The 19,382-nt window shown below is 32.1% G+C and overlaps 6 protein-coding genes across 8 annotated transcripts in view; 1 reads left to right on the plus strand and 5 right to left on the minus strand.

Annotated features, from left to right (window-relative positions):
* Positions 1-1,064, minus strand: part of LOC117234939 (microtubule-associated protein futsch-like) — a 35,323-nt gene extending 34,259 nt beyond the window's left edge. Inside the window, 1 exon segment of the mRNA XM_033496526.1 lies at positions 461-1,064. The gene's annotated coding sequence lies outside the window, so the exon portion shown is untranslated.
* A 4,176-nt stretch (positions 1,065-5,240) lies between these two features.
* LOC117234921 (heme oxygenase) lies at positions 5,241-6,642 on the plus strand. The gene is made up of 3 exons (XM_033496505.1): positions 5,241-5,558; positions 5,802-6,000; positions 6,176-6,642. The coding sequence occupies exons 1-3, from the start codon at positions 5,456-5,458 to the stop codon at positions 6,615-6,617; spliced, it is 744 nt and encodes a 247-aa protein (XP_033352396.1). The 5' UTR covers positions 5,241-5,455; the 3' UTR covers positions 6,618-6,642.
* Positions 6,643-6,883: 241 nt separating this feature from the next.
* Positions 6,884-9,337, minus strand: LOC117234920 (m7GpppN-mRNA hydrolase). The gene is made up of 5 exons (XM_033496504.1): positions 9,124-9,337; positions 8,365-9,012; positions 8,014-8,152; positions 7,635-7,929; positions 6,884-7,551 (listed from the first exon to the last, which is right to left on the minus strand). The coding sequence occupies exons 1-5, from the start codon at positions 9,168-9,170 to the stop codon at positions 7,298-7,300; spliced, it is 1,383 nt and encodes a 460-aa protein (XP_033352395.1). The 5' UTR covers positions 9,171-9,337; the 3' UTR covers positions 6,884-7,297.
* On the minus strand, positions 9,195-10,773 carry LOC117234922 (phosphomevalonate kinase). Its single transcript, XM_033496506.1, has 5 exons — positions 10,674-10,773; positions 10,438-10,588; positions 10,130-10,335; positions 9,916-10,065; positions 9,195-9,816 (listed from the first exon to the last, which is right to left on the minus strand). The coding sequence occupies exons 2-5, from the start codon at positions 10,566-10,568 to the stop codon at positions 9,695-9,697; spliced, it is 609 nt and encodes a 202-aa protein (XP_033352397.1). The 5' UTR covers positions 10,569-10,588; positions 10,674-10,773; the 3' UTR covers positions 9,195-9,694.
* Positions 10,774-11,128: 355 nt separating this feature from the next.
* Positions 11,129-13,117, minus strand: LOC117234924 (60S ribosomal protein L29). Of its 3 annotated transcripts, none has more exons than XM_033496509.1 (4): positions 12,979-13,117; positions 11,638-11,692; positions 11,475-11,539; positions 11,129-11,296 (listed from the first exon to the last, which is right to left on the minus strand). In XM_033496509.1, exons 2-4 carry the CDS (start codon positions 11,672-11,674, stop codon positions 11,183-11,185), a joined length of 216 nt encoding a protein of 71 aa, XP_033352400.1. In that variant the 5' UTR covers positions 11,675-11,692; positions 12,979-13,117; the 3' UTR covers positions 11,129-11,182. The 3 variants fall into 3 exon arrangements, with proteins under 3 accessions (XP_033352400.1, XP_033352398.1, XP_033352399.1); XM_033496507.1 differs by lacking the exon at positions 12,979-13,117 and adding an exon at positions 11,917-12,019; XM_033496508.1 differs by lacking the exon at positions 12,979-13,117 and adding an exon at positions 11,921-12,000.
* Positions 12,971-16,203, minus strand: LOC117234919 (calcium-independent phospholipase A2-gamma-like). The gene is made up of 8 exons (XM_033496503.1): positions 15,826-16,203; positions 14,987-15,383; positions 14,546-14,912; positions 14,258-14,470; positions 13,956-14,164; positions 13,650-13,848; positions 13,318-13,521; positions 12,971-13,224 (listed from the first exon to the last, which is right to left on the minus strand). The coding sequence occupies exons 1-8, from the start codon at positions 15,891-15,893 to the stop codon at positions 12,971-12,973; spliced, it is 1,911 nt and encodes a 636-aa protein (XP_033352394.1). The 5' UTR covers positions 15,894-16,203.
* Between the last annotated feature and the right edge of the window lie 3,179 nt (positions 16,204-19,382).

Consider the following 19,382-nt stretch of genomic DNA (forward strand, 5'->3'; position numbering starts at 1 on the left):
ATGATGAATTTTAATAAAAAAAATTCTATTTCATCGAAAAATAGCGAGAAATAATAAGAGGCTGTAAATTCGGAAAATCACGGACTGGACTTAAAAATCCGGTGAGTAGTGATAAAAATGATAACATTTTTCATTTGTCGTTATTAATACATTTGGTAGAAAAAAATAAAGAAAAAAATAAAACACCTCGTGTCATGTTGTCATTCCCCGCACGATATACAACACTTTACACCGCGACATTGGTATAAGAGTGTCAACCGGACAAGCGAGTATCGGCACTGCAGTCTACCCCTTAGTAACAACCCCTCCCGCAATCCACCTAGCCGGCCGATAAAATCTATACATAGTTCACCAGAATGTTATTAAAAGTTTCGTGAAATTCAAATCCCTACCGTTCTCGTTTATCAACTAATTAACGCTCACACCGAGAATCTTCTAATAATATGTTTTACCAGCTTACCTCGTTACGTGACACGATTATCCAGTTTTAATTGTTCGATCTTTCGATATATGTACAATCCAGGAACGGTATTCTTTCCACGTAGAAAACAACGTGAATAATATCCGTCAGAGAAGCAATCGAAAACAGTCTGTTATCTTAACAGGCTACTTCTTCGTGTGAACGCTTTAATTTCTCCGTTTCTTTCGTATTCGATGTTGCGTTTAAAGACCGAGAGATATAGAGAGAGAAAGAGAGAGAAAGATAGAAAGAAAGAGATAGAGAAAAGAGAAAGGGAGAGATAGGTTAGCAAAAGAGGGGCAAATGGAGAGCGACAGGAGACCGAGTAGTTCGCGAATACGGTGGCAAAGAGGGTGGCGTGAGAGAACCGTTGTAGGACACAGCGACACTAAACGTAGATCGGAACGAATACGAGATGATGCCTGTCCCTTCTTTATCTAGGGACGGGGTTAACAACGATTCCGTCGTTTCCGAGTTTCTTTACTACGAATTCACGAAATGTCTCTTCTCTCTGTCTGTTTCAATCAAACGATATTTCAAACTCGAATTGACTCGGCAGCAACTCTCGCGTTGCGGGCTGCCGGCTCTCTAACAGACTGCGATACCCTTTGCCGCTACCATGCAAAGACACCCCCTCTCCAAGGATCGTTCCGGTATCCCCACTAGCGATGCGCACTGGCTCGGTTGCTTTAGGTTCGCGCAGTTCAGACTGCCCGTAACGTCTAGTCATTCGGTTTTCACCGACATACACACGGACACAACATCTCCACGGCATCGGAAACGTCGCAATGTAGGCCCATTTAGGTGTATAACGGGGACCATGCTATATACATGCACAGACTTTGTATTACATACTCGAATAGCCAGGGGTACGACATCGTACCACTTTAGTTACACGTTTGCACGTGTGTGTGGCCATATGTGTATATCTGTATGTGTGTGACTGACTGACACGACCGGCAAGCCGGCCGGCACGACGTCGGAAAATGCCGGTACCGAGGGAAAGGACTCCGGCACCGGAAAACAGAGAAAACTGGGAAAGTATCACCGAGACTTGGAGGTCAACGTTGGTCATACTCTGCAGTACCGGGTGCGGTTATTTAAGGGAAAATGTTACGTGGTAAAATAATGACTGGCTAAGAAGCACGCGATACATATGTCTGCCATTGCGCCGGCCGGCATGCCGTGGGAAATTAAGGAACCGTTTCTCATTCGTTATTTACGTTCGTGGCAATAATTACGTCGAAACGCTTGTTAAAATGAGTAACGATGATTAGAAGTACCATGAATATTCAGAGTTCGTATTTTATTCTTTAAAATGTTGACATGTATTGAGGTTTTTGAATGTATTACTTCCTCAAATTATCAGTGGGAAATTATTGTTACCACACTTTAAGTCTCACGCAAGTTTAGGCATAATATTGACCTTTATTCTTGTTAGAAGATATTCAAATTAAACTAGATACTGCATGTGTGAAATTGGCACATCTTCACCAGCATGTAATTACTATGTATGACCGTAATTTATACTTATTATTCTCTAAAACAAACATATAATGATGCCAAAATAACTATAACATGTCACGTCTGATGAGTGGGCCACATATGTAGGTATACTATTTGTCGCACTGCAGGGAGGATCTGTTCCCGTAATTCTTATCGCTTTACTTCGTCGTCCATTCTATATCACTAATACCTTTCTCTAACTTTTTTCTCGATTCCTTTTTCGAACAAAACATAGAGCTTAAAATAGTTAAAATTCCTTCACTACATATGTACATTTATTTCCATTTTCTATTAATTTTTTATCGAAAAAAGTAGCAGACTTCCGTGGATGGGACAAATAATGGTTTCGATATAAAATGGAAAAATGCTCGATTGAACATTCAGATAAAGCCCCCAAAAATATATTTTTAAAAATAAGAAACATTTTACGAGCAGTTGTATTATCAATTACGTAATGAAGCCGCTACAGACATATACGTATATGAATGCATATAGCTACAACTGCAGATGTGACCTCTGTTATTTGGTCAGTTAAATTTATTTGGTTGCCAAACTTTTAAAAATTCGTAAATTTCCTAATAATTGAAACATATATAATTATTTGATAATATTTATAATTTTATTGGTTTGCAGATGAATAATTATTTATATTTATTGTTCAGTAATTTTGAATCTACTAAAACGAGGAGGATCGTAAAGAAAAGAAATAATGTCATCAATTAAAATGTTTGTTGATCGCACGGTCGATATATCGATTCGTTGGCCGTCTTCGATTGCCGCATTGCATCTCACAATCTTCAACCCTGTATCTATGAAATATCGTACCCGATTGATGGCATATTTCTCTTCCAATTTTTTCAAAAACATCAGTATTTCATAATTATCTATATCCTTTCTATCTATTCAAATTTTTCTCGTTCTGGTTTTAGTTAAGAAATATTTATCTATTAATTTCTTACTATTCTTTGTTTCCTCACATTACTGAGTATATAACTATAAAAAGTATATATATATATACACGTACACATGCACCTATACATAAATATAAAATATAACGTGTATATTCCATTTGTAAAAAAAATAGTTGCACAATGTGTTATTAAGAAGAATTATATATGATATATTTAGTATTTCAAAGTAATAGTAGAACATTGTTATTTTCTCTTCTCATTAACTGTCCCTAATTTTCATGCTATTTTCATGTCAAAATATAATTTCGAATAGAATTCGAACGTGATCAGGGTACAAGTCAGAAGTTTTACAGTGCTGGCCATAGTGCGCGGCGCTAGTATTGAGCGGCATCCCTTACTAACCGTGTTGAGAATATCAGAAACCAAAATATAGCATCTCTTCAAGTCGGATACTGTCTCTTGTCGTAATGACGATGCGCCCTACGTTCCGCACTTATTCTACGTCCCACCATGTCAGTGACGTAGGTAAATGCGTTCACACGCGAGACATCGCGACGACACATGTGACGTTTCGACGCGCATGAAACGTAGATACGATTCAATTTACGATATCTACTCTAACGACATAGATATATGTAAATCAATTAAAATCATTTCACCTTGCACTCTTCAAACCGTTCGTATTTAACAAACATAATATCTAAAAAAATTTTCTAAATGAAAGTGTTTAATGATATATTCGACTACAAATGCAATTCAATCTGAACATATGTATCAAAGAATGAGCAATTTAGTGGAGCAGAATAACGAAAAAGTAAAGAACGTACGTTTGAAAGTACCATCGCGTATTGAGATGCATACGTAAAATTTCTACTCGATTCTACAGTAATTAAAATACTAATTAAAGAGTCCGTGACTAAAAACCTGGCGAAGCGTATTAAACCACTAATCTGCTCCGTTCAGAAACCGTTCAGTAATACGAAGATATATATACGTGCGCTTGTGCTTATTAATTGCAGGTACCTTAGCATTTGCATCAGCATCATTATTACATCGTTCGAATTATTTTACACTTGGCATCTTCTACATTACAGTCTGTAACGCGGTATATTCAGCAGCTATAACGTCGATGGCCTCCTTTTAAAGATTTCAAATTTTTCTCCTGCGATAAAGCACGTCTACCTCTTGTATCGTCTGCATAAGAAACATTAATAGATTCCTACTTTAACTTCCTACTTCTTGCGTTCTGCTTAAATCAAACAAAGGTGCCAACTTACTGCCATTAAGATATTACGACGCTTTCTTTATACTCTCCGATACAATTATAATTACATTTTTCATATGCTGATTGAAGATTAACGACTAGTAATTAGCAGAATTACATAACTGGCTTCGTTCTCGTTATCCAAAAGTGTTGGACGGTTTACAAAAGGTAATTATCATTGTTTAGCAATGTCTGTCAATATTATATAAAAATATATGAGAAAGATAAGTGATCCCAAAAGCGCAAGTTTAGCCAAGACAGCAGGGCAGGGCGTTCACGAGGCGCCACGACGACGGCGTCTCATCGATCTGACTAGCCGAATACCGCAGCCACTTACAATATACACAGAGCGTATACCAATGCCATAGAAAATCCACGTATCTGCAGAGAAAACTGCCAACTACTGCAAACAGTACGCTTGTGCCATCATAACATTTTTAATCGTCCACTTGTTTCATTTCCTATTTGACAAATTTATTGTCTTTCATATAGAGATAAGTTACTACTTCTATAAAAACTACAATACTAATATTCTCATTCTTCTCCCGTTTTACATTTTCCTTTTCTTTCCATAAATGTTCCGTTTAGCAACACTGAAGCATATAACATATAATAAAAGTATAAACATACCAATAATTTACCAGATATACATAATGAACTAGGAGAAAGGCACAAACATGAAAAAACGATTGTAAAATACTGAATACCTGCATTTTATTGAATTAAATTTCTCTTTCATAATCTCCACGATGATGATAATATAATGTTACCTGTGTTGAACAGTTAACAAACGAAATAGAGCAAACACGGGAAATTAAAAATTACCAAAGCAAATACAATTAAACGAATTAAACAAAAAGAAAGAAAAACATACATCTCCTCAATCAATTTCAAATGATTTATTACAGAGACAAAAATTAAATATATTGTGCATTTGGAAATTGTCATAAATCTTTTTCATGTTACCAACGATTGAAAAATATTCTACAGGGACTTAAAATTTTGAACAATCTTTTCTAAGTAATCAATATATCAAATGATTAATAGTTCTATAGCGTCTTCCTCTTCTTTTTCGACGAACACAGTGCCATCTTGTGCTTGACCGTAAGTTTCAGCTAGTGCAATCATATGATTGTACACTAGTCGTACTGTTCGTGTGTTGTGTAAATGTTAGACGTGAAATAGTGTTTTTAATTATTTAATAATATTATAATTGTACAACGTCTTAAATACGAACGAATTAAGAATAAAATGGCACGATAGATTTGTATCCATTTTCCTGTACCGTGACAAAGTCATATAGATCTCACGAAAATGACAAGCAAAGATAAAGAGACATTTTGTAAAAAAATGCAGAAAGCCACTAGAGAAATTCATTCAATTAGTGACGCATTAGTAAATGCAAAATTAGCGTTTGGTAAAGCACAATCTTTTTAATTAACGTATCAGTGAAATTTAAATTTTCATTTTTTCATATAGGTTAATAGAAATGACATGTAATATAATATAATATAACAATAAATCCTATATGAATTCTATTAAGCAATGCAATGAATATTTATTCTAAGATCATTGTGCAATAAACTAATGATAGATTACATAAAACTTAAAATCAAATGATATCAAATTAAAAATGACAAATATCGCTGATTTTAAATAGGTATTCTTGAGGATTCTGTATGGGCTGATGGTCTTCTGGTTTTCTATGAAATTTTTCGATATTTGGAACTTGCTATGATCAGGTGCAAACATACAAAAGTAGGATCACTTTTACAGGACGAACTTCGTCGTACCGAGGCGTTTGAACATGATCTTGAATTTTATTTGGGGAAAGAATGGACAAAAAATTACAGTCCTAGGTAAATTCTTTTGTACTATTTTTATATTTCTACGTACATACGTACTTTCAAAAAAGATTAATATGTAATTAATTTACTATCGGTCGCTGAAAATATTTAAAGGCATTCGTGAATCATTGACAAAATCGATAGATCCTCGATCTAAAATTTGGTGTATATTTAATATCTTTTCCAGGGATAGTGTTACCAAATATTTGAACCATTTAAAAGAAATCGAAAATACGGAACCCATTTTACTGATTGCATACATTTATCATCTGTACATGGGTCTTCTAAGTGGTGGGATTATTTTGCGCAAAAAAAGACAGGTTATGCAAAAAATTTGGCCATTTAGAGGATCTCGAACGATTGTTAACAATATTACAGACTTTGGAAGCAGTAATATTTATGAACTTAAACGAAATATGCGCGATACTATGAATAATATCGCAGAAACGTTGGACGAAGATACAAAAAATAAACTTATTGAAGAAAGTAAAACGGTGTTTGCATTAAATAATGAGATTATAAGAAGTATAGAAGGTACAAGCACTGTCCTTGTGAAAAAAACGATGTATTTTGTTATCCCTGTTATGATATTTCTTTTAGCCTTTTTTATATCTTTGAAGAAAGTATGATAAATATATATCCGTTTTAAACGTAGATTTTATTTTATTTATATAAGAATAGTTTTTAAGTTTGATTTAGATATCTCTCTTATTAAACATACGTTCAACACGTGTACATATAAATACTCAACTATGGTGAAACAATCTAGTTATAAAATAAAAAAAATTAAATACCCTCTGTTGATCTTTCAGAGATCGTTTCATAATTTACTAATTTAAATTAAAGCGAAATATACAAGATATTTTATTACATAAAAAATAAGTACCTATCAAGCGAAAGTAAACACATGTATATGTATATTATTTCGTTGATTTCATCACATATCTAAGCGTATTTTTATCGTACTTTTATTTAATATTCTGTTGCATTTCATTATAGTAGTAGGCTGGATATATAATAACAAAAAAAGTCCTTAAATATCTAATAACTAAAAACTAGTGATGTATATACCTTGTACTCTGTTATAATATCTGACAAGATCGTTTGAACACCAAAACCAATATGCTGAGAAACATTTGTGATCTCAAACAAATGTTTAAAATCATATTTAATTATAAATCTTTGTACACTCTATCATCATTTAAACTTATATAAATATTCTAAAAATGTATGCACAAAAAATGTACAACCATCGCGATATAACCCTGCTGAGTATGACTATGTCTTCTAAAATCATTTTAAAATAATTTTATAAACAATCAAGTATTGCTTGTTTGTCAAATTTAAAGTTTGCCCAAGTCATTGAATAATATTCCATAGAATGGTTTTGGGCTTTTACATGATCTATTGGGAAGAAACGCGATGCGTCGTGATTCATTAGCACAAACGGAGAAGGTATAGTTTTTAAATCTGCTTGCAATTTATTTGCTGCTTTGCCAAATAATAAAGATTTTAAATTTCCATCGGGAAATTCTGCATTCCGAAATTCTCTGGATATTTGATCTGTAAATCAATAAAATTCTTCATTATATTACGCAATCTCTTAAGCTTACAACTAGCGCTAATTACAGTATTAAGCACCAAACCTTTCGATTCCATAGTTAGAACTTTAGCTTGAGCTTTATAACTAAATTCATTGCATTTTACAGACTGGATAGCTGGATCCATTAAAAATGAATATGATTGTTGATTTTGTGGACTGTCGGTTAATTGTTTGGCGAGTATGGCTGACGTTTCATCTTCATTCTGATCCCCGAATAGATTACGTTTGATAGCTGCTGTTTTTACATTTTTACAATCATGTACGCTACGTCGATTCCTTGCTGGTGAAGTATTACATTGTCGAAAGTTTTTAACGTCTTTGAAGCTCGGAATATCGTTCTAGAAATAATTTACAGTTACATTAAAATTATTTTCAAAGACATTAACAGAAGTAGGCGATTAAGCAACAGATAGTTCAATTACCTGAACAGAATGAGGAAGTAATTGCCGTTTATTCTTTGGAACAGTGTCAACGTCACCCAGAGATTTGTGTCTGTGTCTTCGTATAGTGTTTGCATTTTTCTCACGTAAATGTTTCTCTTGTATCCAACGTCTCATTCTCCTATTTAAAAATTATAATAGCAAAATAGAATTTTTGAAGCACGTCTTCATTATACTTTTTATTCTTTTCTAACATCTAAACTAATTGCTTTTTTAACAATGTTGTATATATGAACAAGGACATGACATCATGATATAAAGGATAGTAGATAATAATGTATACATCATGTCAAAATAACTTTTATCTTTTAGGCTTTTGAAATAATTTATTACCTTACAAAAGGAATAACCATGAAAAATGCATTTGGACCAACTCCTGTTTTTACTTTTGGGGTCATATCTTTCTTGTTATTAGGTAAATCAGCAAGAGAGAACCATTCTACATTTTTTATTTCTTTCCTTGTTTTTGGTTGAAATTTCGTATCTTTTTGTACACCACATATTATGTACAATCTTACCAATTGCTCATTTATTACCGATTCAATGTATTCATTTTCATCTATTAAATTTGAAATATCAAAACCAGTTTCTTCCAAAACTTCTCGAACAGCACAACGAGATGGATCTTCATCCTCATTAACTTTGCCTTTAGGAAAACTCCAACTACTTTTTGCCCAATAACTTTGAACAAGTAACACTTTAGTTAAATCTTCGTTCAATACAATCGCTCCAAAGGTTGGAACATTTTGTTTATAATCACGCCATTGTTCAAGAATACTATCTATGTTAGCTACATGAGGTTTTAGAAACGGTATATGAAAAAAAATATGCGTGGCAAATTCTCTCATGCTACATGGTCTCAACTTTGGATTTTCATCTGTACAATAAAAATCCAAATAAAACCAATGAGCTAATTCGATTTGAAAACATATTCGAACTAAATCTTTCCTCTCTTCTTCAGGTACGTTGATAATAAATCGACTGAAAATATCAAAATCCCAAAATACTTTCAATACAGGATGAAACAATGTGAACGAAGTTAAATAATGGTATGAAAAAAATGTTTTTTGAGAATTAAGTGTAAAAATTAACCTGCTTAAATCGTCGAGTATGTCGGATGGTATTGAATGATCCACCATTTCAGGAATTAATCATACAAAAGGAAATTTCAATATTCTCTTTTATAATAAAACTTTGTAATCGCAAAGTACACACACAATCATCGTATATAATCACACTTCAAACGTTAACATAAACTACCTCAATCGAGTTCATTTATACTTTATACCATTCCATTCTCTTTTTCAATTGATTCGCTCTATGATGCCATCTAACCTCCTTTCTGGACATTCCTATACCACGGTCGTATAAAAACATGTTTACAAAATTACGCGAACATGATCCGCAAAATTTGAGAATCAAATATATAATATTTAACAAGTTTAATGATAAATAATATTTCGAATGTCCATTCGTAACAACATTTATTTAATTACAATTTAATTTTCAAACTCGTCTAAGAATACAATTAATTTGTATTGCTCTTTTATTTTTTGTAAATCACTTAAAAAGATTCATTTTTTACAAGCGTATATACATACATACATATATATATATATGTATGTGTACATAATGTTAATTTATACATTTGTGATATGGTTCACTAATTAATTAGTTTTAATATTTGCTCTAATATATATTCTATGCTCTCATTATTATTTATCACTTTCAAATCCCATATATCTACATCATCCAAATTACATTCAGTTTCTGAATCATCAATACCTGTAAAGTATACTTTATAGTTAATAATGTAAGTACATGCAAATATAATCATAATCAAACTTCCATTGTTTCGTTCAACAATTAATTTTTGTTACTTACCTGGGGTAAACATCCAGCCACGTTTGTTTCTAATTGAATCATCTGATTCAATGCGAATTATTTTACATATATTTTTAAAATTTTCCATAAACCATTGTATATCAGTTTTTCTTCTTGTATCACTTACTATCCATATAGGTTTGCTATATGCTAAAACAAATTGGCACATGATATTGTATAAAATATTAATTTTTAATATAAAATTATTTCGTACCGTTATACATTTCTAGAGCTGCACGACAAAAATAGCCATAATCTTTGTTCCTGATGTTTTCTCCCCATTGTGCCATTTCAAGGCGATAATTTTCTTTGTATTTTCCATCTCCTAAAAGTTGATCGATATCCAGACCAAGAGATTTAGCCCAGTGAAACTTAATTGGTCCAGACAGTCTTATAATTTCACTCTTATCATGTCCAATTCTATTAACAAATAGATCATTCAACATGTTAAATTAACATATTATTATTATTATCACAATCATATTGTTCTGAGTTATTTTATTATGACTAGAAGCTAATCACCTTTCGTGCAAAGCATTTGTAATATAATCTTTCCCAGATTTTCTTTTACCACTGAATAATAAAATTATTTGTGGTTTGAATGTTCCTTTATGGCTTATTTCACGATCATCGGGAATATTGTCAGTCGCCATATTGAAATCGCACTACTTCACTTAAGTATAAATTTGAATATTAAAAGATCGCATAATTGTTCGTTCAAAATATCAAAATTTATTACTTTATATAAATAAACTTACATATATTTATTACAAATGCACAATGCTTATTGACACAACAAATATGTTTCTGATTTCTTCTATTAAACACCCAAATACTAACTTCTGATACGAAATGAGAGATTAACATACTTATAGATAAACTTATTTAAATTCTAGGAAGTATAACACAAAATCAAAGTGCACATCCGAAAAAAAAAGAACAATAGCAAAAAATCTTTGAGTGCAAAAGGTTAAATTCAAATGGACATTTTCAAAAAGGTGCAATCTCTACGAGTATAATGCTCGCTTGAATTATATAAAAAGACAGTGGGGAACTTATTATTAATGGAGTGTATTAATTGAAGAGCTTGGAAGATTGACTGATGGAATCGTTGTGTTCTTTAAGCTTTAAATGACGCACGCAACTATATAGAATTTAGGATCTATCTGTATATTAGTTACGAGTCAGAGAATTATAAAATATGTTTGTTTAATAGTTTTTAAATTTTTTTTATTACTATAAAATCATATATATATATACAGGAAAGTTATTTTTTAGCTTCACGAAGAGCCTTACGTTTCTCTGCCCTCTTCAATTGTTCTTTGGGTTTTAAATTGTGCTTCTTCGCAAAGCGTTGGTTTCTCAAGAATTTTAAATCCATCTAAAAAAATGTCAAATGTCATGAAGTTATATTTTGATTAATATAAACGATGTTACCGATAAAACAAATCTTAAAATCACAAGAGGAATTTCTTGATAACAGAACAAGCAATTAGAGATTCTGTTTATGATTAAAAAAGAAAAAACTGTTATTATTATTTAATAAATTTAAATCTTACACCAAGCGTAGATTCATGTCTGTAACGTTTTGGTTTTTTGATACCATTACGATGAGCTTTACGATCTACAAACCAGAAAGAACCAGGTAATGTTACTTTTCCTATTTTACATTTTAAGATAAATGAATTTCACTTTTCATGCTTCATAATTATTTACACTTACTTTGATTATGATTGGTATGATTCTTGGATTTTGCCATTTTTCTCTGTTAATCAATCTAGAAAAATAATAGCTTTAATCAGTTACAACATAAAATGTCATAAACAACCTTTGAGGTTAAGAGTTTCTTTGAAAATAGGATTATATTCTGTCATGAATTGGGAAAAAAGACTATGAGAAATTAATACAAAGTATTTTTACTCAATTGTAAAAAATAATATAATAACATAGTTATGTCATTTACATAGAAGATGATTTAGATATAATAAATTTATAACAAACCTACGGGAGTTCTTACACGCGTGCTTGAAAGCGGAAGTCTAAAGTGAAAAGAGACAGATTCGTAGTGTGAGAACGACACTAGCGCCAAATATACATATTTCTCTTGCGCTATTTCTTTTCCTTCTTTCTTTAAAGTTCAATTTAATAACATATGGTCTTCAAAAACGATAAATGAGAAACGTAATAATATTAAATATATTTAGTTATTTTAATATCTTTATAGTACATAACATTTTTTTAACGAAGTTGACAATGGCTTAGTTAAAGCTGAATTGTAATACTTTAAAGTGTTCTTTGAAACAAGTAACATTTAAACATTATAAAACATTTTATACGCATGATCATTTTCTATTTTATACAGATATATTTTCATATTAATATATTCACTACTTATGTGAAAAAACACAGACTAGCATTAGGACTAGCGGCACAGCGGTTTATAACATTTTATATTATATATCACTTTGTTATTTACAGTTATTTAATGCTTCAATTCTCTAAACAAGCGCACGTATGCTAAAATATATGTATACTAAACAGTAAAATAATGTTATCATTTATGAAATACGATATTAAAATAAAAAAGTCACTGGTGTATTAATATATAATTACACTAAGTACAATAGTAAACAGTCCTGCTAAAATAAATATTATATATTTATTTATGATGCTTTGTACTTTGTCATTTAATGACCATCTTTTATTGATGCATGTGAATATGTGTGCATATGTCTCAGAGGTCACATGTATGTACATGTTCATTGATATGTTAACTAAATCGTTACTTTTTACACAAAATTATTTTCAATATAATATTTACAAAAACAAATATAAATAAATGTAATATATTTGTTTCGTTATATTAACGCTTTAAATAAATGTTAGGATTAATAATAATTACATCACATATCTAGCTACTAATTTGTTTCAAACAAGCTTTTCTCATAAAAGTCTGTAAGCCCGATTAATATAAAATTCGTACTTAGTATTTACATAACATGTACATATCTTTATAAGTTATGAAATGCTTGAATAAATTATGAGATAGAATAATTCATAGACCTGAAACTTTTCTTTGTAATGTAATCCAATCCATGACTTTTTGTTGGAGTTTTCTCTTCTGTAATAAAACTTCAGCAGCTTTTTGAAACTTTTCTTCATTTCTACGTATATACATTCTTGCATCTTGTTCTAGTTGATTGATTTTCTCAGGACGTATTTCTACCATCGACAACATCTCCGTTAAATATGGATTGAATCGGAAGTAGACGTTTTCAGGCAGCAGATCGTTCAACATAATATGCACAGCTACACGGTATATTAAACGTTATTGACGTGTAAGTATATGTTCAATTCAAATAGTAAAATAAATATGTTAGAAGTTATTATGCAAATTAATACCTTCGGTATCTGTCGCGCTATCCAAAATTTTATAAAACTTGTCTTTCCAACTTGAAATCGCTATTTCTGTCGCTTTGCTGTTGTCACAAATTTGATTTGGCGTGCGACCAGTTCCGAATGAAACCACACAATGAATTGGATTATTTGGCCATAATTCTTTAGCTTCATGTAATGCGACTGCACATGGATTGTTTACCAGTATACCTGCATAAAATTAGAGTATTTGAACACTTCACTGTCAGTCTTGTTTTATATGGTTAGGGTTAGGGTTAGGGTTAGGGTTAGGGTTAGGTTTGAAATCTTCAATGATTATGAAATACATTGATATGTACCTCCATCCTGATGAAGGTATCCACCACATTTAAATTCTTCAAAATAACTAGGCGCTGCTGCAGATGCTCTAATAGCTTCCCACAATCTATGTTTATGAGATCCTAGATATAAACTTTCGACTTTATGAGGTAAAGTATAATTTCTGAATACATAGGCCATTACACGTTCTTGGTTTACAACAGCAGATATAGCTGAAAACTAAAAAAAAATAGCTATTGTATCATAGATGGAAGATTTTTTACTTTCAACAATTCTCAATAAAATAATGCAATATTTTGTTTATAAATAAGAAATAACACACATACTTTTGGACCAGCAGGATCATGAACTGTTTTTATAAGAACTTTGTCTCCTATATTCTCTTGCAGTAATTTTTCCCAGAGCGCTGTATCATAATATCCATGGCTCCATACCAAATTACTCGTACCTTTTATTGCACTTTGAGTAAACACTTTAGTACTTAGTTCTTTGTATAATTCAGATATTTGAAACAACGATTTTCGTTTATGTCCACCTGTAGACAATATTATTAGTAAACTATATGTAAAATGACAAATGGTAAATAACATTAAATTTTTGTAATCAAACAAGCATACTATATACATACCTAAAGCAGCAGCAAGAATAGCTCCTGTACTCACACCACATATGTAATCAAACAGTTCATGAGTTTTCTTGCCTGTCAATTGCTCAAGTTTTTTTAACATTTCTATAACTAATACTCCACGCACACCCCCACCGTCAATGGAAAGAATTCTAATACCTCTGCCAGGCAAGGGTTCAGTATAACCCAATACTGCTAATGCTTCTCTAATAGATGCTGTGAAGTTTAAAAGCATTCAGGATACTCTTCCTCGTATAGTTAACAAGATAATGTCTTTAAATCATCGTATACCTTTTGTTTGTTCATCTTTAACCTTTCGTCTAGTTTTAAGCAATACTCTTATCGCTCCTCCTTTAATCGCATAATGTCTAGCTTCTGGATATTGATCAATGTGTGCTAATAAATCTTCGATCCTTCTCCAACGTGAAGCAGTTGATTCAGCAGTTATTATACTATTCAAGACATGATTTGTTCTAGACGCAATACTGTGTTTTGGTATATCTTTGTGAATATTTACTTTCCACTTTGGTGGTACAACTAATCTGGCTGTTTTACTTTGTACAGAATTAAATATCAGTGCACCAAGAAACTCGGAAATAATTTTTGATACTGCTTTGTTTTGAAGTTTACTTTCTTGTATATTATCTTCATGAATTTGCTAAAAGAATCGTCGAATATAAGGAAAATAAGATCTTTGAGTATGTCGCATATTATCCAAAATATATTACTTACCTTTTTACATTGAACAGAGCTGGTAGTTAATGTCTCTTCTTCTGGAACATTCAGTATTACCTTCTCTTTTTCTATTTTACTAATGTCGCCTTGTTTTGCATCTAAATCATTATTATTCTTCATATGTTTTGAAAATTCAAGTGCTGACAACTTCTTCAAAGTATTTATTTGTGAATATGTTACTCTTTGTAGAAAATCTAACCAATATTTGGAGAAGATAATTTGCAAATTTTTATCATAACCAGCTTTGTTTAAATAATCTTTCAATTGCGATAAAATCTTCGAGTGATTTTGCATGGACATTTTCATTTTCCACAAAGTACGTAAACGATTTAATAATTTATTTTTATCAACACTTCCACTATAACCTTTACCCGTAGCACTATCTGTCAACTGTCTGTAAGTACAAAGAATTAAACATTTATGTATTTATCGCGAGAGCAACAATTAACAATATAAATAATTAATAAATATAATAAGTAAGTATAATTATAAATAAGTAATCAATCAACATGTTTTCATGTTACGTACGATTGTTCATAAAATGATAAAAATAATTAACTTTTGTGAGTAAGTTGTACACACTACAAAATATGATGCAAAATGATTTGGTAATTGCTTAAATTAGATGACGAATTTTTGCGAAGCAAACTCATTGGACAAGTGCAACTATTATTAATTTAACTTTATGCATTAAAGCACAAACACAAGCGCATGTGCGTCATGTTATATAAATAACAAAATGGTACAATTAAGACTGGGAAAGGAACTAGAAAGATAATTTTTTAGTTATGATAATTCTTGAACGAAGAAATACAACTTAACGTTCCATAGTTTACCTTGACAAAAGGAGAAACTTTTGATAATATTTCACACTGTAATAATATGTTATAACATTTCGTGTCATTCTTGATTCGTTTCGTTGTATGAACGATGAGAATATGGGAATGATAAAAGTTTATCACACTAGCGATTATCGATTTGCTGAAAATTTTGCAAAGCGATTCGTAAAAATTGCTGATACCGATTTCCTTTTCTGCAATAGTTTTAACTAATGTCACTTCGTTATTACGAGTTCATTTACCGAATCATCTTGAAATACTAAATAGACAATAGCTGATTCTACTTATATAAAGAACTGCTGACGCAGTTAGAGGGGCTCGTTTTGTAAATAATATGGCCCGATACCAGCCCACCAATAAGATTTGTTGATAACCATGTACCAACTTGACTCTCCAATATCAATACACCGACGAGGATAAGTGCCGCATGTTACCAATATTGTTTACATCTTTGTTTACGATCTTTGCACGTAAACATAATAGTGTTTATGTTACAGGTCTGGGTAATTGTACGCGAAATGCATTCCGCGATCAATTGATGAGAACAGCGATGAATGAAAGCATTTAGACATTGTTTTTGTTTATCATCGGTGAGCCATAAAGTTTATTCAACTTCCATGCTTTATTATTCTTCAAATTCATAACAAAATTCATTAATGAATTGTTTATTAACTTTTCTTTTCAACTACTATTTAAGCAGTAACATAATATCGCAACTAGGGAATATAACTATTTTAAATCGTACGACAGTAGCGCTCTTATGATGGAATGATAGAATTATATTAAAAGTTTGAATTCGTCAGCTCTAAAACAATATATATTTTTAGAATATTTTCGTTTATTACTTAGTACAAACTGTGCTAAGACGTCCAAAGAATATCTTTTCATCTCGACGTAAAGATGGTAAGAAGCGAGCAATAAATAAGACATGTCTTACGACTGTATAAAATATTAATACTTTATTTTCCATTCGAGTGTGCGTCACACCACGCACTGTGGGATATGTACAAAGTATGTCGTACCGAAGCTTTCACTTTCGCCTGGTACAACCAATCGCGCACCTATCGATTAAAAATCATATTTTTACGTGCTAGGTTTAAAAAGTAACGCATAAGTGTGATTGTTACATCCATCTTGATTTTTCATAACTCTTTGTTTTCATTCTTCTGCACACTCTTTCGCCGTGAGTGAGATTTAAAAAAAAAAAAAAGCTACACATGCTGTTTCGAGCGGTGTATGCGGTGTCTGAGGTATATCAGTGGTATGTCTATTGCGTTGCTTTACTGCGAACGAAAAAATCGGGGAAAACAACCGACGAAATCTACGAAATGAGAAAACAACATATGTAATAGTATGTATAGCGATCGATGCGAGTTCGTCATTGAGCGCGTGCACTATTATTTTCGTCCGTTGAATCTGGCAGTGAATCCTCGTTAAAGAGGAAAATTGAGCTTCAATCTCTTCTTGGTACGAGCTTCGAACGTGTCTATTGATATACGCGGAGCGTGGCTAAGATTAGGATTGCTGAGAGGAAGCGTAATCACGTGACGTTGAATGAAGCGAAACTCTGTACTCGCATCGAACGAAGGAAAAAAAGAAAAGAACATAATCGGATTCTCGCGTGTTCCACGATTATTCGTGGAAGAAGGAAACAAATTAAAGAATTTCTGTGGCGCTAGATTATTTTTCGTTCGGTGATATTAAAGAAGGAAAAGAGTGTCGCAAGCTCGTCGTGTTCTTACTAAGCTAAAACAGGGGCGGAATAACGGGGTTGTTCGACTGGAACGAGACGCGATTTAGGAACAGGCTCGCAACCTAGGATCACAGATCTCCGAACAGTTCTATTTTATGACAAGTGCAACTACTTTACCATCGTTTCGGTTTTTCTTCTTCGCTTTTGGAAATTATTTTACTACGTATTTTTATACATGCTTATATCTATACTGTTAATAATTTGCCCTTTTTTAGGATTCGTCCATTCGTAATTACACGATACATAGTGTTATTATGTAACAAAATAACGAAGAATATTGTACAAATGAAGCAAATAAATGTCGATGCAGATTTATATCAAAAAACTAATATAATGGTAAAACACCAAGAGACACGAATCTCGAAAAATTAACGTAAATAAATTCGATATTATAAGAACTTTAATAAATCAATCTAAATGCCACGTACACATACAGGGATCTTTAAAACGAAACAGAAAGTTTCTTCACAAAAGATCGTTTAAAATCGATGCGAATAACTATTTTCACGGATCCCAAATCGAAAAAGGAAATAAAAGACAAATTAGAAGACGACTATGTAAACATATGTAATGTCCTACTACGCATATAGCCAATATACTATTAATAAGATAAAGGTCCATAAAAGAACCACCACGATAAATTCCACAATTAAATACGATTCTATACGTTTCTAACAAACGGATTTAAACAAAGTAACGTTCTTAGTTTTCCTCCGGAATTCCTTCGAAATTTATAAATTTCCTCGAAGAACTTTAACTTCTAGCTAATATAATATAATAAATTTCGAATGGACGATTGGCGAAAAAAAGAGGCAAACTTTGAAGAAGTATTTCTTCAAACCTCGAATTTCGATCGAACGTACAAGAAAATCTGGGACCCTGCATCAAGGCACCGTCATTTTCGGTTTACAATTGCCCGATGTAGCTCCGATGCGTCCCTCCCCCGTCTCTCGACAATGATCCCATTCTTCCAAGGTACACAATGATACGTGTTTAAAATATACAAATATATATATACATATACGTATATACATTTATTTGTATATATACGATACATAGTATACGATATATATACAGATACATGTATATATTAGAAGTGCGTGCACAGAGAACGCATTATCGTACGCTAGTAGTACAAGTATGAAAAAGGTCAGCCATGCGTACACCAGACTGCATATCATTTGCTTTTTCTTTCTTTCTTCTCTTTTATATTATTCGATTTCTCTCTACGTTGTACTAGGATTTGGTTACTTGAAGAGTATGTTACTAACTAGGTTTCGTTCTGTGGCACTGGGCTATTTCTGCCATTTTCTTGTGTTCTGTTTTTTTTTTTTTTTCTCTCTCTTTATCGTTTTCTTACTTCTTAGTCGGAATGCGCAGATTGATTTTCATTGAGAGCGGACGAAACGCGTGTACCTCTTCCCGCCCTGTTCTCCTCTTAGCAAGTTCTTCTTTTTATTCTCTTCGTAGGATAGGTTCGTTTCGTTCATTTTTCAAGTTCGAGGGAAGAAGAGGAACTCGCGTTCCCCGAACTCTGGTCTCCCCCTCTTTTTTTCTCCTTTACTCTACTCGACGCATTTTAAGTACTAATGGGTTCGTAGATTATTTATCTTTTTACTATTTCCTTTTTGTTTCTTTTTCGATGAACATTGGACGCTAGCCTCAACTACTGTCGTTTGAGCTGTTTCCATTTTCACGACATTAGACATTGGGATTTATATTATTTTCTCTATTTTTATCGTTTTGGTTTTGCGTCGGATAATATTCTGCTTCAACTACTTGGCAATCTAATTATACGTAC

This window comes from Bombus vosnesenskii, unplaced genomic scaffold (genome assembly GCF_011952255.1).
Source record: "Bombus vosnesenskii isolate JDL3184/JDL3185 unplaced genomic scaffold, Bvos_JDL3184-5_v1.1 scf7180000013311, whole genome shotgun sequence".
In the NCBI taxonomy this organism is placed as follows: Eukaryota; Metazoa; Arthropoda; class Insecta; order Hymenoptera; family Apidae; genus Bombus; species Bombus vosnesenskii.